A 20,095-nucleotide genomic window follows, 5' to 3' on the forward strand; every position below is an offset into this window, starting at 1 on the left:
GTGGGACTCGGTTGAGACGTGAAGTGTGCTTGGCAGACTTGCTGAACAAATAAAAACCACGTCTGAAATGACGATGTTATTGTTTGCCACATAGTTTTATCGCACAAAAAGCTCAGCTAAGCAGTGATAAATGTGTTTATATGTTGTGTATCGCTTCAGAGCGATATACACATTCTCGTTTTTATATAGATGGCAGATTCTTTTGAAAGGTGGCGCACTCAATATTTTTTGCAGTCACTGTATTTTTACATCTGGGTGCAGAAAAGCCTGAAAAGCTCTGGCAAGAGGCTCGTTGAAGATAAATGTCTGTCTTACCAAAACCTGTGGGATAAATCACTCACTATTCTGGGCTCCCCACCTCTCTGTTTAGATCTTCCTTCATTTTGATTTCCCGTTCTTATAGTTTATCGCTCATTTCTCACATAAGCCTCTTTTTTTTATCCTTGTACAATTTTTCCCCCCTTTCCCATCCATCTGCTTTCCGTGTTTTAAATGAGCTTCTTAGAAGTTGTCTCCTTTTCTTTGCAGTCTGTTTTCTGGTGTAGTCATTAGTTTCACTCCGTCTGCAGCCACATTTTCATCAGTAAAAACTAATTTCGTCAGCCACATCTTCTTGCCAAATGTTAATAGCAGTGTTCGTGTTCTTTTCTCGGGCAGCGCTGACAATTATCAGTAAAGCTGCTGCAATTATGCTGGAATAGACGTTAAGACTTATTGTGCCACTGTAATCACTTTCTTAGTGAATTTGATTTAAAATGCGAATTTAACTTTAATTGGAAACCTGTTGTGTTTACGAATTGCCAACTAATCAAGTACTGATTTACGCCTGTCTCTGTGTGCGAGTGTGTGTGTGTGTTCATTGTTCATTGTTCAAAGTTCCAGTATTACACTTGAAGCTTGAGGGGAAATAGGCTGGAGTTTCCCTGCAGGAGATATCCAATGTTTCCCAGCCTGCTGCTGCTACATCGAGCCCATTAGCCCTTCTGTTCGTCTGACATGTCATCAGGCTGCTGAAATTACCATCCAGGCTTGCTATTCTCATGTAAATGATTAACCTTCATTCCAGGCCTGTCTTTCCCATTCAGCTCCCTGTCTGTCTGTAGTGTTGTCTGTTCACTGTGCTGCCTGTCTCTTAAGGTAACAGCTTGCCTCTTCCTGTCTCTCCTTTCAACTTTTGACTTTTCATTTTGCTCATGTCTATCTCCGTATGTTCCTGTCTGTCTTCTGTACCTGTCAGGTGGAATTTCGGTGCATTATTAATGATTCAGTGGCCCTTTCTTTGCTTATCCATCTATCTGCTTCTTGTAGCTGTGCTTCTGTCTGCAGTGGCTTCATGTCAAGCTTGGTCTCCCTTCAGCAGTAAAGCAGAAGGGCAACTGTGCAGCCTGAGCAGCTTTTCTCTTCACCTATTACATACACTCCTTAATGCTCTAGTAACGGGACAAATTGAGTTGGTTTCAGGTGTCAGTCTTTACAGGTTTACTGGATCACTTTAGTATCAGGGATTAAGTGAGAGGACAAACCTGTCTCACATTAGTTTGTATTAAGTCTTTGTGGAGAAGAATTTTCCAGAAAAAAACAAAGTACGACTTATACTATATATGATTATTTGGGGACTTTCTGGGGAAAATTAGGATAAAGTTTTCTAGAAACCAATTTTCAATTTAATTTGCAGCCAATTAGGGAGAATAAAGATAATGGTCAGTTAGTTCAACTGCTTTTAATGAACCCCAATTAACTGGTAGCATAACCCAGAAAGTTTTTAGTCAGTATACATTACGCTAACAGAAAGCACAAAAGATGAGTTAATTCACCAAGCATTTAATTGGAATTGCCTGTGCAGTATAATACAATCCCTTACAGCAGTGCCATGAATTCTACCTATAAATGGAGCCTGTATATTTGGCTTTTTTGACATTGTCCAAAAGCTGACAATGTCAAAAACGCCAAACTATAATCGAGTTTGCAGTGGGTGGTGGTTTGTATTTCTTTTCACTGTTATAATGCACTCTATTCAATAGGAGTCTCTCACCGTCTGAAATGGGGGCAAAAATATTCAGCTGGTGTTGTTCGTAACATGTAAATGACTTTTGACAGCTGCACAATTTAATCATCTGCCTTTCATGCAAGTCTTTCATCCTGTGGATGAGCGGAAACTGGCGATGGATGACAATATATCTCTCGCTTAGGTTCCAATGTAGGCTTGGGGAACATTCATTGTCTTCTTCCTAAGGCAGTGTTGTTGTCACAACACTATCCAGCTGTAATTGGCATTTTTGGCACAGCATCAGAAATCTCTGTCCAGAAGAGTGAAGCCTCAGCTTCTGAGGCCTCAGGTAGGGAAAGGCTGGAGTGCCCACTGGGAATGAGTTACAGCCCCATGTGGAGAATTTTACACGTCTAGGGGTATTGTTTATGAGGTGCGACGCTAGGAGAGGGTTATTAACAAATGGACTAGTGTAGCACCTGCACTAATGTTGGTGAGCTGTAGCTGTTGATTTACCAGTTGTCTGCATTCCTATCCTAACTTATGGTGACAACCTGTGGGTAGTGACTAAAGGATGCTTGTGGAAGACTGTGCCAGACGCTTGTGGTGGAATTTATTAGGAGAGCTTAGTCATTTAAGAAGAGGTCAAAATAGAGTGGCTACTCTTCCATGTCAAAAGGAGCGGTTTCGGTTTGGACATCATCTAGGTGAGAAGTTTTGAGTATATGCACCCAGGACAGCCTGGAAACACCTCAGTGCAATTAAGCAGGACAGCCACAGACGCATCACTTAATAGCTGTACCTTTTGTCTATTAAAACATAATAAAATAATAATAAAAAGTAAGAATTTTCAGTTTGAATGGGTAGTAAACTGTTGTTTTTTCACCATAACTTAACCAAAAAGTTACAAAAGAACAATGTAAGCACAAATAAAAATCCCATATGACTGAGACTCTTGTCTTCTGATTTAGGTCTACAATTATAGCATCTTCTGACCATCAACTTGTGGCAGAGCTGTTGTTTTGTGGGGAAGTGCAAAGTGCAAGTTCTCTGGTGTCCATTTGATTCAATGAGTATTCCTAACAAGTACTTGTGAAGTGTATAAATGTGCAAAATGGAAAAATGTAAAATTCAATTCAATGTGTTGATTTTCTAGGACAGCAACTGTTGTGCTACAGCTGGTTTTACACTTTAGGTCAAACTGTATCTTTGTATCATTGTTTCTTTAGGTGTTGGAACTGATTTCTAATTCTACTACATGAATAGATAGAAGTGAAGAACATTTCAGTGCTTTGAATCTCTGTTGGTTTGAATCAAGTTGAAATAAGTACATATTTAAAAAACATATCCTGGTGTTGTTATGCTAGTTTTACCAATGGTTTGTGTTCTGTTTGTACAGTTTACAGTGCTCCATCTTTTATGGAGACGGGGTTGTTTTATCTGACAGGACATAGTAAATCTTTGCAGCGTCTCTTTGTCTCAGTTTTGTCTCTGATCTCTTTCTCTTTGCCTCCACAGCATTATCAACACGAGTAAAGGTCAGGAGTGTCTGCCCCTCACAGTCCTGCTGTCACTGGACATGTCTGAGTCAAGTGCTTATTAGCTTTGGCCTTTAGCTCTTTTAAGATCAGCTTCCAGCAGCCACGATACTAGTTCTTTTAGATTTCTGCCGGGCCTGGTGCCACACACATTTGGTTCTTTTTGAACATATTAAAACCAAAATGATGAATGGTGGCACTAATGTTTACATCTGCCACATGTCTACAGTTGTACACTTGTAGGTTTCCCCCCTTGACTATTCATTTATCATGTATTTATTTATTTTCTTACATTTAGTATATTTTTAATTTACTTTTGAAAATGGCATGGGCTTGAATCGCATGTGACGTGTCTTGTGGAGATCTGGAAGTATGGTGAGTCTATAAAGTACATTTATTTAGAAATGACACTGCTCAGTGTCCTGGAAAAGCTTAGCAATGCCTGCATGCTGGAAGTAAGGCTTCAGTTGACTGATGAATGCAAATTCTGTCTCAGTTCTGGGAAAATTCTTGACAATTCAGTCAAACTGTTGGGCCATGAAAGTCTGCACACCCAAGCTAACTATCCTTTGTAGACTGTCAAGATGGCTTATGACCATTTTGTTGCTGGTACTATGGGAATTTGGGCGGCCCAGACTGTAAATCCCAACTTACTGACTCTGCCTAGCAGTTCGATGGAAACAGCTTGTTTATCTCAGTAAAGTAACGTGACAATTTGGAGTACCAAATGCATAATTACACATAATTATCATCAGTCAGTAGAATCAAACTTTTTAATCGCACAATCATCTTAAAAATAAAGAAGTTGTCTGTCTCTTGAGCTCAAGTAATGCAAAGTAATGAGTAACTATGGTTAAACATGTTCATCCAGGTCTTTATGTTATTTGGACAAGACAGTTTCTCTAATTGATTTCTGCCAGCTGCCTTTGTACACAAGTGTAAGTGGGTGTGAATGTGCACCCAAATGCAGAAAGTCAGAGTTCAGAATACAAATAAAGACATTTATCAAGGATGATTAAATTCTAAGGGAAACAAAAAAAAGTACACAAAGATTACAAGGATCACTAGAAGTCCAAGGAATGCACTACAGGAACAAACAAGAAACAAATGCGCAGACTACACAATGCAACACAGCAAAGAATGGATGCAAACTGAGGGCTTAAATACAAAATAGGTAATCAGGAAGATGGGACACAGAAGGATAATTAGACTCCACTGAAACTAATCAAGGTTGACAAAAAAAAAAAAAAAAACCCAGGAAAAAGACACAGAAAATAACAGCTACTGTGTACCAGTAAAACAGGAAGTAACTTAACAGGACAACATCTGACACAGAGATGCAAATTTAACAAGAAACAGGGAAACTCAAGGAATTAAATATAAACTATAAATCTGACCATAAACAGAAATTTAAGGACAAAAACTACAATTTAAAGACTAAACAGAGAATGTAATCATGAGGAAACTAGCCAGGGAATACCAGCTACATAAAAAGAAAACAAAACTCAAAAAGAAGTCAAAACAGCAAAAAAAGAAAACAAAGTCCAAGTATTAATATAAGAACTCAAAACTCGGGCAAAATAACTCAGGGTCCATGACAGAGAAAAGCTTTCTGGTGTTTAGAGTTACACATGGCATCCAACTGTGATTATTACCTCTACACCATCAAATGTGCAGAATTTCCTCCTCGATTTTCTTTATAGTATTAGTGGTTGTGTACATTTGGCGTCTCGTCATGTGGGACACCTGTTTACCTGCCCACATTGTGCGGATCTTTTCTGCTTGGCTGCAAAAATTTGGTCCACACAATCAAAAAAAAAAAAAAGAAACAATTAAAATTTAAAGTGAGATGCTGTTTATGGTAAATGTGATTAGTGTTACAATAATTCCATAGGAAATAAATGCGCATCATGACAAAGACCTCTGAAGTGATGAAAAGTGCGTGTGTGTGTGTGCTCAGTGGGGCTCGGGTCAGCACTCTCCACTTTCAGAATTGACCATCTGGTGTTTGAGCTCTGAGGCATCTCTTTGGCCTGACACAGCACTTTTGCACACTCGCACACAAACACAGATTCTGGCTTCTTCTTTCTCTCCTAACTGTTGTCACTGCATCAGAAAACACAGATACATTTAATTACAATAAGCTGGTGTATTGCCAATCAATAGCTTGCACCACCGCCACTTACAGTGACAGTGTTTTGGAGTGAGACACAGTGCTGCTAGCCAAATGAACAAAACTAAATGTATATAATGTTTGAATAAAATAACTTTTTCAAAGCTCTGCCTTTTGTTTGGTTTGCTTTTCCTTTTTCAACCTATTGATCTAGAAAACATCTAATCAATATGCTACCACACCGCTCTTTATTGGTGATGTGTAATACGGAAAAGGAACCTGCACAGCTGCTGTAAAACTAATCAATGCTTGGCACCACAACCCTTTATTGATGATATTTTATATAGCAACGGCTGCAGTCTTGCAGGCAAACTTAAAAACGAATCAATAGCTCACACCACAGCTTCTTAGCACTGCAATATTTGGGGACAGGATACAAATGGTCCGGCAACTCATCAGTGTATAGAACTGCAGCCTCTTATTGGCGATACTTTTTCTGAGAAATGATAATAGAGACTTCACAGCAATGTGCGGTTGTTTGTAAAGGGCAAAATATCGTAGCAGTGAGGTTAAAAAAGACGCAAGACATTTTGAAGCTTGGATTGTACCCCCTATTGCGTGTGCAGCTGCCGAGAAGGCATTTAAAGACAGTGCTACACAAAGAGTAGTGGATGATAAGCCTGTTGGATTTGATTGATTTGATTCAGACAAAATATCTCAACCTCTGCATGGGTTACCACTGGATTTTGTTAAGACATGCACATGCCTCTCAAGATGAACTGCATTAACTTTAGTGATAACGTCACTGTTACAGCCCTAGCAGGGCCTCCTCTTGATATTGGCTTTGTGTGGGTGTGGTGTTCTCTCTCTGTCTCCGCCTCTCTTGCTCCTCCCACCCCTCTGTCCCTCTTTCACTCTGCCCTCTCTCCACGACGCACCTGCTGTTCATTACCCTCGTTTGGCACCTGGACCCAGCCAGCAATCACCTCTCAGAGATTATATGGGCTGGGGATGAACTGTGTGTGGGGTGGTTTTCCCTTGTGGCTCTACACTGTCTTTCTAGGTGTTGGAAAGGTCCCACTGCATATTTGTCCTGCCCGTGGTTTTATGTTGAGTGAGTAGACGGGCCTGTGGGCCCCGGAAGCGTTTCCCCGTGGTGAGGAGTTAAGTGGGAAGTGCCTCCTTTATTTGTTTGGTAGTTTTTTTCCTTTGTTGCTGCGACTGCTTCCTTTGCTTCTTTGGCATTATTGGTAAAACGGCTTTGCCAGCTCTTTATGTTAAGATTATTTGTAATAAAGCCATATTATGTGCTGAACACCTCTGTCTGGTTTCCTTTTCATTGCGTTCCGTTCCCATTTGTTACCGGTCCCCACACTCACACCCCTAGACCTCCTTCGTGGGGACGTCACAGTCACAAAAATTTGTAATAATAATGATAATAACTACGGTAATAGTAGCATAATTCGACAGATTAGACAGACACTCAATTTAAACAAACAAAATAAATATCGCAATATTTAAAGATAAACACCTTCATTTGGAAATCATGGCATAGTTTAAAAAAATGTTATTATTATATTTTGTTTACACGCATAATGACTGATAAATTTAAGGGTGGTTGTTGAGTAGCCTGCTAATGTTATTATTAGGTAATCAGCTTAAATTATTTAAGTAGATTTGGATGGTGGCCTTTTAGCTGGTGCACTAAATTGCAAGTATTATTTGAAACTATGTTATTTGCATAATGCTTTTTGTGAATTGTTTATTGCCCAAATCTTAATGCCTTTCTTATTAAGTCAGGGTGAAGCAATGACAGCAGCTGCATTAGTCGTCATTTTCTATGTGTAAAGGTATGAGAAGTAATAATTAGTGTTACATTCACATTTGCAAAGGTTAATATAAGCTTCTAACATAGCTCCTGCAGGTGTGCGTTCATTAAAGTGTTTCTTTGTTTGTTTGGTTTAGTTTGAAGCAGCAAGTTTTTCAGTTCAAGACAACACAATCACAATTTCCTCCTACGGGAGACAATAATGTAACCTAATTGTAATTACATTTAATGGGTTTTTTATAACATAACATTCTATATCTATTCAGATTTAATATCCGGTACAGTTATACTGTGTGTACGACAATAGAGTACCACATTGCACTCCATCTGTTATCGTACAATATTAGAAATGGGGAGTCGTGATTTATGGTTTACTTGCATGTGTGTGTGTGTGTGTGTGTGTACGGTTAGAAAGTGTGAAGGTAAGGATATCTGCAAAACAACTCAACCAAGGACAAACGAGAGACACAAATGAAAAACTTTAAAGTCTGAAAGTGAAAGTTTGTAACTTATGAAGACCAAAAAGACTTGTGATGAAATTCCAACATGTATTGAGTTTTAATGGCTATTAGGAAACATTCTCTGTAATAAAGGAGCAGCAGTCTGAGGTCCTTGACCCATTTAAATGACATTTTCTGCACTGAAAAAGTTATCTGTTTGAGTAAAATAAGTTAAGAACAACCTAGAGACAGTGTGTTCAGCCACTGCACAGAAATTAGTTTCAAACTGCTAACAGTATTTTTTACAATGCATTTGTGCGTCTGGAACAACTAAACATGACTTAAAGGTCAAGCTATTCTTTAATCTGTCATGTTCTCGCACACTGACACACAAACACAGATGTATACACACACACACACACACACACAGAAGAAAGTTTATTACTTTCTACACCTCAAAGGTTGAAATGTAATAAATTTCCTTCAATCTTTTGCTTTTATCATTTTTGTGTCTCTGCAGGAGCTGGAGGTTGGTCACCTATTATTTCAGACCGATATCAGTGGCTCGAGGTTGACTTGGGTGAGCGGACCAAGATCACAGCTGTCGCCACACAGGGCCGGTATGGCAGCTCTGATTGGCTAACGTCTTACCTGCTGATGTTCAGTGACACGGGGCACAACTGGAGGCAGTACAGACAGGAGGACAGTATTGGGGTGAGTCTACAGAGCACTAGTAGTCCCAAACAACAAACTGAAGACTATAGAAGTGTTTTTAATGATTTTCATAATTTAAACAGGTATAACGAAAGCTTATATGGCAAAAATACCTTTAAAACTACACAAGTAGAAATGTACAAGCGTCATTACACTGAAAAAATAATCATATTGATTGCAGCTAATTTTCCTGTCATATTTGGAGATGATTTGGTGTTTCGTAGAGCTGATTTGCACGAATCAGTCAGTCCTGCAGAGATAATCACAGTCATCAGAAGCCCTTTGACTCTTCATTAATAATGGATGAACCAATGAAAGGGCTCTGCTGACTATGCTGACCTGTTGCCAAAACACTTAAGCTGCTGTTGACGGACACAAGTGAGACAAGGAGACCGAGGCTGTGCAATTTAATCTAAAGGCTTTCTGAATGCTAAACTGAAGAAAACTACAACTTTGTTTTAAATTCAATTCAAGGACGCCTTTATATATGCACATATTGAGTCTCACCTGTCCTTTCACTTGATGTATGGTATGGACATGAGGGTGACTTTAAAAACTTCAAAGGATGTTATAATAGTTTTGATAATGTAATTTTATTTTTTTTAATAACTTAACACTATGGATTGTTTTCTGTATTCGATTTTTGAATAGAAATTACATTTTTGTGATACTTGCACACTACAAACATCACACAGTTTTTAGCTTCCTTCAGTCTCCATTATAAGCTAAGTAACACAGCTACTGGCTATAGTTTTATACTTTACTTTTTAACTTCTTTCTACAAGGTTCAGAAGCTGTGTCTCTTGCCTGACTTTGAACATTAAATAAAATACTGCAGTCTTTGGGATAAATAAATCCCAGCTATAGGAATGGTAATGCTACATAAATCACACATTGTGTGTTAGTTTAAATCTTGACTGTCAACGAGTCAGTTGCTTCTTTAGGACTGAAGAAGCAGTGAGGCATTCCCTCATAGCACATTGCTTCGTTGTTTTCCCTTTGCAAGTGTCTTGTCAGACTTACAGTTGCACTTGAAAATATGGGTCAGTATTAGAGGGATACTCAGTAGTTTTCAGTTTTTGTGATCTGTAAAAACACATGAAAAAAATCCTGTAAGAACAGTGAGCCCATTGTAAATATGTCTCCAGTGGCTTTAATGTCAAATCCAGTAGTCTAGTACACATGCAAAATATGGTATACTGCTCCACTGTGAGCATGACCATTTATCCGGGGTGAAGCCGCATTTGTTACAGTGCTGCAGAGAGAAGCTTTCGATTACGAGTCGAGCCGTGGCAATTTCCTCCTGTGAAAAGAATTGAGTTAATCTCAGCGCTAAGGATCTTCTGTGAGAGAGAGTAGAGGACAGCTCTTCACAGCTTAAAAACATGTTGATCTGATGCTCTACATAAACTCTGCACAATCCCAGTCACATTTCAAAGTGTTTCTGAACTTTTGTGAGTTAGTCAGCCGGGCTTAGAGAGCTTGTCAGAGAAAAAGTTGAGGACAACCACACCACTTTTTGGTGCTGCTTTTTCTGGCAGAGTTGTATCTTTCTTTCCATGAGAAAGGGAAACTAAGGGGAATATATTAAAATTGTAGTATTGTTCCCGGAGGCACATGGGGTAAGCACGGCAAGTAACTCTACAAAGTAAGACAGTGGTTACTCAAAAAGAGAGACAAGGAGAAAAGCAGAAGAAAACCCAGAAGACAAAGAGAAGAAATTAGACTTGGACCCAAATGAGAACTAAACAGCCTGTTATCATTCCCAACGCATATCATTGTCACACCCCTAGGCGTCTCATAGTGATGCAAAAGGTACCCTTCCTCGTCTGTTTGAAACATTCTGGGTTGTCAATTGACTCCAATATAAACCCGCTCGCGGCGGTAAGAGATGCTTAGAGCACAGGATCCAGCTGTCCATTCCAACACAAATGCATCAAAGTATTTCTGATAATTCAACAATAAAATAGCTTCGTGTTGGGGCCATCACGTAGTGTTTTCCAAACTGATTCAGGATCTGAAAGTGAACAGATTTAACGCACATAATGCTTTGTTAGGTTTATTATTTTCATTTCACAAGTAAAACACATTTATAGATTCATTCCAACTCGCTCTCATTCCAAACAGGTAAAACACAGACGACTGTGGCAAATCCTCTGTATTTTACCTGTTGGGATGAGAACGTGTTAGATACTCGAGAGACAATGACAATCACCTTCCTTTGGCAGCTTTCTCTCTCTTGTCTTGGCTCTTTTGTATAAATAAAATTATATGAATCAAGAGTTTTAAGCTGTCTTGAGTAAATGATAGAATGCCCATTCATATAAGTTAATAATAATAATAATTATTATTAATAATAAGATATAATTGTACACCTAAGTTGCCTAACATAGAGGCAGTCTTAGTGCACCTGTCCATGTCAAGTGAATGAACAATGAGTGTTTGTGTTCAAGGACTCTTCCAGGGCTTTCTCTTCTCTGACTGTTAAAGTAAATGAGATGCTGCTCTATCCACGAAGTCTGGGCTTTGTTGGGCTGAATGCTCTTCTGGTTCATCAGCTGAGATGAAAAACTGTGTTCAGCTGCTTGGTCTAAAAATAAGGCCTCCTCATAACCCAAGCATACACAGCTCCTAGGGTCCACGGTACAGTACTGTCAGTTCACATATGCTGCTAATTTTATATACTATAATATGTTGGTGTGCTTGCTGGAATCGTGTATCAGTGTGTGTGTGTGTGTGTGTGTGTGTGTGTGTGCGCAGCACTGCAGCCAATTTGTTCCTTTTAGCGGAAACAACAGATGAAGCTTTTATTTTAAAAACATGAGCAGTATCCAGGCACAAACATACAGATTTAAACACTATTAAAGTTACACATCATTCTTCGTTTCACCATATAAGCAGATCCAACTCTCTTAAGTTAATGAGTTAATTATGTGTATAAGCTTTTTTTTCAGTAGTGCGGGAGCCAGTTAACCTGCGTGTCAACTTCACAGGATGCATGTAATTATGATAGATTGCCAGATGGAATGGCTGTAAAAAAAATAAATAGAATAAACCAAATTAAGCCATTTGTCACCCAGCCCGGAGTAAGAAGGAAACAATTTTCTGTTCACATTTTTAAAGGCAGGCTGTTTATTGTTAATCCAAAGCAACATCAGAGCAAAATACCATTAACTTTTTTTTATTTGTTCATTTCCTCAGTTTTGTGTGAAAAATCCAATCATCATCTGAGTGATTGAAATGAAATTTTATACAGACAGTTGTGGTTATGAAAGTGATGAACTATTATGGAAATTTTGATGAGACAAGTGTCATCATTGCACAAAGACGATGCAAGTTCTCAGACTCAGATGTTCCAGAAACATTTATTGGGTCTTGGCACCAAAAAACACAAAACAGCTACAGTTTTTACAGGTTATATTTTCACTGCAGTTCTAAGGATCTCTTCAACACTATGCATTTTTGTACTTAAATTCAAATTCAAATTCAAATTTTATTTGTCACACACACACAACCATACACAGTATGACATGGGGGTGAAATGCTTGTAGCTGTACAATTCCCGACCATTAAATGACAGAAAAAAAGTTTTACAGTATTTACAATTTACAGGTTACTACAAAATTTACAAATTAACTTAGAAATTTACAGTAAAAAATGTGCAAATAGCAGAAAGAGATTATAAATTATAGGAATTATAGGATTATAGGAAATGTGTGGTGGTGCGTGTTGTGATGTGATGTGTGGGAGAGTCCAGTCCTACACCTGGTTCAGGGCCCGAATAGCCTGGGGGAAGAAGCTCCTCCTCATTATCTCTGTTTTGGCCTTAAGGGAGCGGAAGCGCTTCCCAGACCTCAACAGTGAGAAGAGTCCATTGTTGGAATGGGAGAGGTCCATCATAATCTTCCTAGCTTTGGACTTGCACCGCTTGGTCAGAAATCAGATACCCGATGCTTAATGTGGTGTGTCTTTTAGTTACATACAGCCCAGCTTTATAACCTTTATACTCGGTGAAATGCTCTGAAGTCAATGGGAGACAGGGTACAGGGAAGAGACCCTGGATTTAAATTCCCCCTAAATTCCACCAAATTTGATCTTGCCTGAGCTGTCAGGTGGACTGGAGGTTAGGATTCATACTGTGTGGGTGATTTGTCTTGATTTCTAACTATACCTATTAAAACTTCAGGCCAAAAACATATCTTAAAGAAATACTTGAATCTCACTTTGTTCAATGCATCTGTTGCACCTAGAAGTTTTGTCATTATGATAGATATTATGTCATTTGTCACCGTAAGCATGTTAGCATGCTGATGTTAGCCTTTTGTTCATGGTCACAATTGTGTCAGCAGAGGAGGCTGTTGACTTAGTCTTGTTAAAATGATTGATATTCACTGTATTTGCACACCTGTATTATTATATGCTAATGCTCTTTGGTGATGATGGATGCAGATAGACCCAGAGATGCACTGCAAATGTTGCATACCAGATTTAAAACAGTAAAAGTAGTCACCGGTAGGGTTTTTATCGGTTTTCAGCGTTATTTTGTTATCATTTTTATCGTTAACTCGGTTTTCCTTGGTCTTTTCACGTGTGTTATGAATAAATCTTCTTTTTTCGGTACCGGTACTAGTTTTATTTAGTTGTATTTATCCGCGACACCTTAAAGGCATAAACTGATCCGTGGCGCAAAAAAGGTTGGGGACCGCTGGTCTATATAACAAAGTAAAAGTGGGAGCTGACTCCCAATCGCACAAAGCAATTCAAAATCCAAACCATTGTAAGAGTGTTTACACAGCAGACTGATACACAGGAAGAGAGAAGAGAGTCCCTGTGGCAAACCAAGCAGCAAAGATGCAGTCTAGAATTCCAAAAAGAAACTTTCATTAAAGCATGGAAAAACAAAAGCCAAAACTATGCAATAAAAGACGTTACTTAGAATTAGGAGTTGAGTAATATGTATATGTATAATTTTTATATATGTATATATATATGTGCAGAAAGTTAATAGTTAATGATGCAAAAATCTGCCGTGAAAATGAACAAAAAGGATAAGCCAAACTGAAGGGGATGTAAACACAAACCACAGAGACCAATCAATCTATATGCTGAAAAGTAAATTACAGCTTTTTCATGTAAGGACCGTGCAGCACATAATCTTTTGTCTGTGATTTTAGTCTTTTCCAGGTAACAGTAACGCAGACAGTGTGGTCCACTACAAGCTGCAGCAGCCGGCAATCGCCCGCTTTATCCGTCTCATTCCTCTGGACTGGAATCCAAACGGTCGGATTGGACTCCGGCTGGAGACCTATGGATGTCCTTATAGTAAGTCGTATATTCTTTACTAGACAAATGAAAATCTTTACAGATTTGTAAGGAGATCAAATCAAATCAGATTCAGATCAAATAACTTTATTCATTCATTTTAATACTTTCTTTCTTAATTGTATTAAAGAATTGAAGCTTTCTAAGACGACATAACAAAACTACACAGGTCAAAAGTATTTAACTCAAATAACCAAGTAAGTGAAATGAGTAAGTGTACAAAGCAGAAATATAAAACTAATGTAATTAGAATTGTAAGAATAGGGATCATTTATAAACACTAGCAGAGCCACTTAGCATTATTAGATTATTGATATATTCTAAGCTATTTATTCACTGTGTGTTAAAGCTATGTTTAATCATATCCAAGGGCTATAAATTTATCACAGTTATTAAAAGAAACTGAAGTAAAAGTAACAAAGATAAATTAGTGGAATGACTGAAAAGTCTGGAGAGAAGGTTTTCAAAAGAAATGAAATGCAAAGTTTTTTCTAGCCTCTAATTAACAAGAAATATTGTGGCGTTTTTAATAATGTATCTTGAATTAAAAGAAATTCTGTGTTTACAGAAAAAAAATTATATTTGGCTTCAAAAAGTTTTTTCACCATTACTCTAAGTATGTGTTGTTCTGTATCCTCTGAATACTTCAACGTGTCTTGTTTTCCAAGTTTCACACTTCATTATGTCGCGTCGCGTCGTGTTCTTGGTTTTTATTGTTTTTACAACCAAGATGTTAGCACATCAATTATCACCCTTCTTGATATTGTAACATTTTGTTGTGTGTGTGTGTTTTTTAAATACACCATGACGCCTGCCAGCTATTGTTTCCCTCGCTCACGTTTTTAATTTTCACCTCTGTAATCAACCTCGACAACCATCCGTTTCACGCGTTCCTCACATAAGCCAGAAAACGTACTGTGATAACAATTTAGTTGGCTCTACTTTTCGTTTTGCAGATTTCACAGATTAACTGAATTAATTAAAGTGATAGCAAGCCCACATCACAAAATTTAGTTTTCAGCCATGCGTGTCAACTTTTGCAGCTTCACATTTCAAAACACAGATTTTTTCTCTGAATAAACATCAGGTATCTCACAGTTTCTTTAGTGGATCTATCCGCTGTTTGCATTGAAAACAAAAATTACCACATGTCACTTCTGCTTTCACAGCTTAACTACTTTAGTCATGCTGACAGTTAAATGTGTAGAGTATACAAACCTTTTGGGGAAAAGGCTGTTTTATACATCTGTTTTTAAAAAAATACAAGGTGGTGAATTTTCCTGTAAGTTATCTTGTTACAAAGTAGTTGCATTCAGCCTTTTTTACATGTCAGCAAGCAGTGATACACTTGCGTTTTTGTGTTACCCTCGTAAGATTGTGTGTAATGCATACATTTAAAACACATCATTTCTTATTGGCTAGTAAAATGTGAGGGCTATATTCCTTAACAGTGAAAGAACAATCACAGTTTGAGCTGGTCAAGTCAGGTGCATGATTATAGTTGAGCTTATGTCTCGATCTGATTGCTCCCTTCCTTTACAGCACAGACTTCTGAACATAAAGTCCTGAGTTCTCTACTGATGTTTTCTTTCATTTTCAGCCTCTGATGTGGTTAGCTTTGATGGTGGCAGCAGCGGTCTGTTGTACTGGTTGACTTCTGGGCTTAAGCGGACATCCAGAGATGTTGTCACTCTGAAGTTTAAAGCCCTGAGGAATTCTGGGACACTGCTGCAGGCAGAGGGACAGGAAGGACTCAGCCTCAGTCTGGAGTTAGAGAGAGGAAAGCTACTACTGCTGCTGAGACAAGGTAAACACACAGATCTATTAACTGATATCAAGAACATTTACACCCGTTAATAATATACTTGGGTATGGCTGAGATTTCAGTATGAATACTATTTTCATCAGCTGAAAAGTTGATAGAAAATAATACTGTAAAGTCTTTAAAATAAGAAGCACGTTGAGATGAGTTGTTAACCAGATCTACAGAAATATAACTGAATTGGAAGTATCAAAACCAAGAACACCTTTATTATATGAAAAGTTTACTGGCTTATATTGTTATGTCTCGCATTTAAATTTCTTTAAATTTAAAATATGTCCCAATCTGACAGCTTATTGTACTTGTTACGATAGAAAGTATTTTTGTATTTGTAAGTCACTTGTGTGTGTTAGTGCAGAACATCTGTTTAAAGGTTGAGGACAATATAAAAACCTCTAAAATTACTAGGATTGGCTTTCGGTGGATCAGATCGATGGCATGTATGCTGGCACCTGATTGGTTTAAATCTTGGCTCCAAATTCTGCTTTTGCGTCTCTGTCTAGTTACAGCCATGATGGATGGCTCCCGTTCAGTGTAGCATGTGTTAGGGCTGGACTCTGCGAGAGTTGATGCACGGCAGGTGTGTGTGTGTGCGTGTGTGTGTGTAAATGGGGTTAAAGCAGAGTTTGTCTGGCTGCCATGCTGAATCATCACCATATGGCACATCTCTCATCGGGAAGCCCATCTGGTTGCTGAAGTACGTTATCCATCTATCAGTTTTCTGTCTCTTGCTCCATTTCACGAACCTCTGAACACCTTTCCCTTTTCCATTAGCAGCTAAATACACCTTTGTGTCCATGAGCTTATCCTTAAATATGTCAGTGCTTTTTTAACAGACAAAAGGAATAACCTTGCAGCCAATTAAATTAAAAACTAGCATAATTTCAAAACTGTGTACTCAAATTTCTTGCATACACAAGTGTAATCCATAGTGATAGGGCAGTAATTCTCACTCTCACCTATTGGCAATTTAGAATCATCATAACCTAACCCTACTAAGTGCATGTCTTTGGACTATGAGTTAAAAAAAAAAAAACACAAGAGTACTCAGAGAGAAACCACACAAACACAAAGAGACCCCAGCCAGGTGGATTCAAACTTGCTGTGAGGCAAGAGTTTTAACCACTGCACCACCATGCTGCCCTGGTGGGTGTTTGGAGTCCTTTAATTATCTAAGGTGATAAAGTAGACGTGTGATGGACTTTCCTCACTGGGGTGTTAATGACAGGTCCTGGGAGAACACCAAGCTATATAAAGTTATCCAGCCCCTCCATTTTTGCTTTGATGATGGAAGCGTTTCTCCTGTTTCCTGATATTTCTCACAATGATCACCTTGGCCTACAAGTGTTCAGCTCAAGATTGTTCTTCTTACACCAGAAAGGCAGGTGGTTGATCTCATCCCACTAGGCAGATTCATCATTACTTGAGATCAGGCCCACTACTGCTGTGCTGTCAGCATACTTGGCTGTGATATTGGACTATGAGGTAAATGGTAAATGGCCTGTATTTGTATAGAGCTTTACTAGTCCCTAAGGACCCCAAAGTGCTTTACATATTCAGTCATCCACCCATTCACACACTCACACACTGGTGATGGCAAGCTACATTGTAGCCACAGCCACCCTGGGGCGCACTGACAGAGGCGAGGCTTCCGGACACTGGCGCCACCGGGCCCTCTGACCACTACCAGTAGGTAACGGGTGAAGTGTCTTGCCCAAGGACACAACGACCGAGACTGTCAGAGCTTGGGCTCGAACCGCCAACCTTCTGATTACAAGACGAATGGCCAACTCTTGAGCCACGATCGCCCCACAGTGACTACACTGTCATAGGTGTTATGGGTGTATTCTGAGTAGAGCTGGGGATTCAGGTGAAACGGGTTCCACTGCGTCATGAGTGGGAGTTTCTCCCAGTAAGGAGCGCTGTAAATTGTTTTGGGAGTTCAGGTTCAAGTCTGTACGTTGGAATTTAGAGGCAGCACAAAGATCTCTCATCTCTAATCACAGACTCCAAAAGTTATTGAATACCTAAGTGGGACTTCATAGACTGTAGTCAACCATTAATTGCCAGTAATCACAGATGTATGTGGGCGTCCATGGTGAAAATAAGATTTTTCACGCTATGTTAAACATGCTCAAACAGCAGCTTCACTGTAACTTCAGAAGTTATATCAGCAACTGTCCTTCTCAAAAAGGAAAAAAAATGCTTTTATCATAAAGAGAGATGAGAGCTGAATGAAATCAAAGCCAATTTGCTAAAATGACAGGGTTTCTTGTCTTTAATCTTTCTTTTTTCTGCTTTTGCCAGTTTCTAAATATTTTCTGTTTTCTTTTTGATTACTGTTTATCTCCTTAGATCTCCTGCTCCTTACATTTCCGACATCACAAGAGGCTATCTGCCTCTAAAAACTGTTATCTTTGTGTCTCATATATTCTGTTTCCCCCTCACAACAATACTGTGTATACAATATATAATGTTTTTGTTTTTTTTGGTTGAGTGCCCTTCATCTTTCTGTCTCATTATAGCTGTCTCGCCCATCATTTTTCTGTTTTTCTTCCTCGTCCTTGCCCAGTTTAGCCCTACATATGCTTTTTGGGTTACATATTGTGTAATTTAGTTCATCTGCTGTGTGCAGTGACCCTGAGCTCACACACGGTCTGCTTTAGTATACTATGACTAACACATCCAGGTCTGCCCCCCTCCTGGAGCAGAGGCAGTTTTACTTTATGAGGCAAAACTAAGTAACAGCCGACACAGGAAACAGAAACACTGTTCTGGAAAACAGAAGGGAAATTTGTGCCATAACCAGTGTTGGTCAGTTACTTGAAAATAGTAATTAGTTACTAATTACTTCTCCAAGAAAGTAATCCTGTTACTTTGCTGATTACTTATTTTCAAAAGTAATTACTTCATGACTTTGTTACTTTTTAAAAACATGATACACAACCTGAATAGCAATAGATCCTTCACCCCATGCTATTTTTTCTGCATATTTCATGATTTAAAATGAATTACCGTAATTGTCGGGCTATAAGCCGCTACTTTTTGCACAAGCTTTGAACCCTGCGGCTTTTAGTCAGGTGCGGCTTTTTGGTCATATCGTAAGACTATTTGTTTTGTTTGTTCCGCTGTTGTACGGCACTACGTTGCCTGGCGGAAGGGCACGTGATCAGACACACAGTATCGGGGTTCAAGAGTGGTATGTTGGTCACATGTCCATCCGCCAGGCAACATAGTGCCGTACAAGTAGCGCGAAAAACAAACTTCTAAGTAGCGCTATGCGTTCAGCGGGAGGCATGGATGACGAGCGGCGATAAACTTGCGAAAAGCAAGTTATGCTCAACTCCACCGGTGGAATCTGACAGCGTGGAAAAGTGTGAAAACATCCACGATCACCAACGGATTTCGAAGGGCTGGACTGCTGCATGATGGAGAGGAGGACAGCGCCATGGCCCTTCAGAGGGTGTTCGACTCTGACACTGACAACGAGGATTTCTTTGGTTTTGAAAGTGACAACGAAGGAGAGAAGCTGAGAGTGGATGACGAAGCCATCCTCAGGCTGTTCGTATCCGACACTGGAGAAGAGGACTTTGGTGGTTTTAGTGCGCAGGAAGAAGAGAAAGATGGTGGTGAATGACTGACGTTTCTTCTTGTTAAAGCCGTGTCACTGCACCTGAGCCTAAAAGGTAGCCCGAATCCATTTTTCTGGTGTGCTGTAGGTTATTGTTATGTACTACATTTGTTACTCATTTATGAAGCACAGTACATGTTTCGTACTTGTAATTACCACTACTTGTACATATACCTAAAAAGTTATGCAAATATGTACCCCTAACTTGTTTTTCAAAATATTAATAAAAGGGGTGTGTCTCCAAACAGCCATCTCTTTCCTGACAATTCCCTTTGTGCATATTCTCTTACATATGATAAGTCAACATTGAAACACCTGCGGCTTTTAGTCAGGTGCAGCTAATGTATGTACAAAACTGGATTTTCCCCTGATTTTAGCTTGTGCGGCTAATATTCAGGTGCGCTTTGTAGTCCGGGAAATACGGTAATGAATTAATGAAAAAGTCTGTTTTTAAAAAACAGACTTTTTATGTCTTAAACAGACTTAAAAACATTAAATCAAAATACTACTATTATTCTAGATATTAGGCCATATTTACCTAAAAAATACAAAAGAAACAGATTTCCCCAGATTCTCTCCCACTTTACTCAGATCAGCTTGTTGTTGTGTTTGTGACAGTCCAAACATGTTTGCCAAATGGGAAGTACTCTCTGGCAGGCCAGCGATGCAACTGCAACACTGATAACAAGGTTGAACAGTG

At 38.9% G+C, this 20,095-nt stretch overlaps 1 protein-coding gene across 3 annotated transcripts in view; it reads left to right on the forward strand.

Annotated features, from left to right (window-relative positions):
• Positions 1-20,095, forward strand: part of LOC102799097 (contactin-associated protein-like 4) — a 120,330-nt gene that overhangs the window by 46,765 nt on the left and 53,470 nt on the right. For all 3 annotated transcript variants that reach the window (XM_087831609.1, XM_087831611.1, XM_087831610.1), the window contains exons 3-5: positions 8,427-8,620; positions 13,795-13,942; positions 15,543-15,749. In XM_087831609.1, the coding sequence (XP_087687735.1) occupies positions 8,427-8,620; positions 13,795-13,942; positions 15,543-15,749 (549 nt within the window). The remainder of the gene's footprint in view (positions 1-8,426; positions 8,621-13,794; positions 13,943-15,542; positions 15,750-20,095) is intronic.

The sequence above is a fragment of the Neolamprologus brichardi genome, chromosome 18 (assembly GCF_056152115.1).
Source record: "Neolamprologus brichardi isolate AB-2024 chromosome 18, ASM5615211v1, whole genome shotgun sequence".
NCBI classification, from domain to species: domain Eukaryota; kingdom Metazoa; phylum Chordata; class Actinopteri; order Cichliformes; family Cichlidae; genus Neolamprologus; species Neolamprologus brichardi.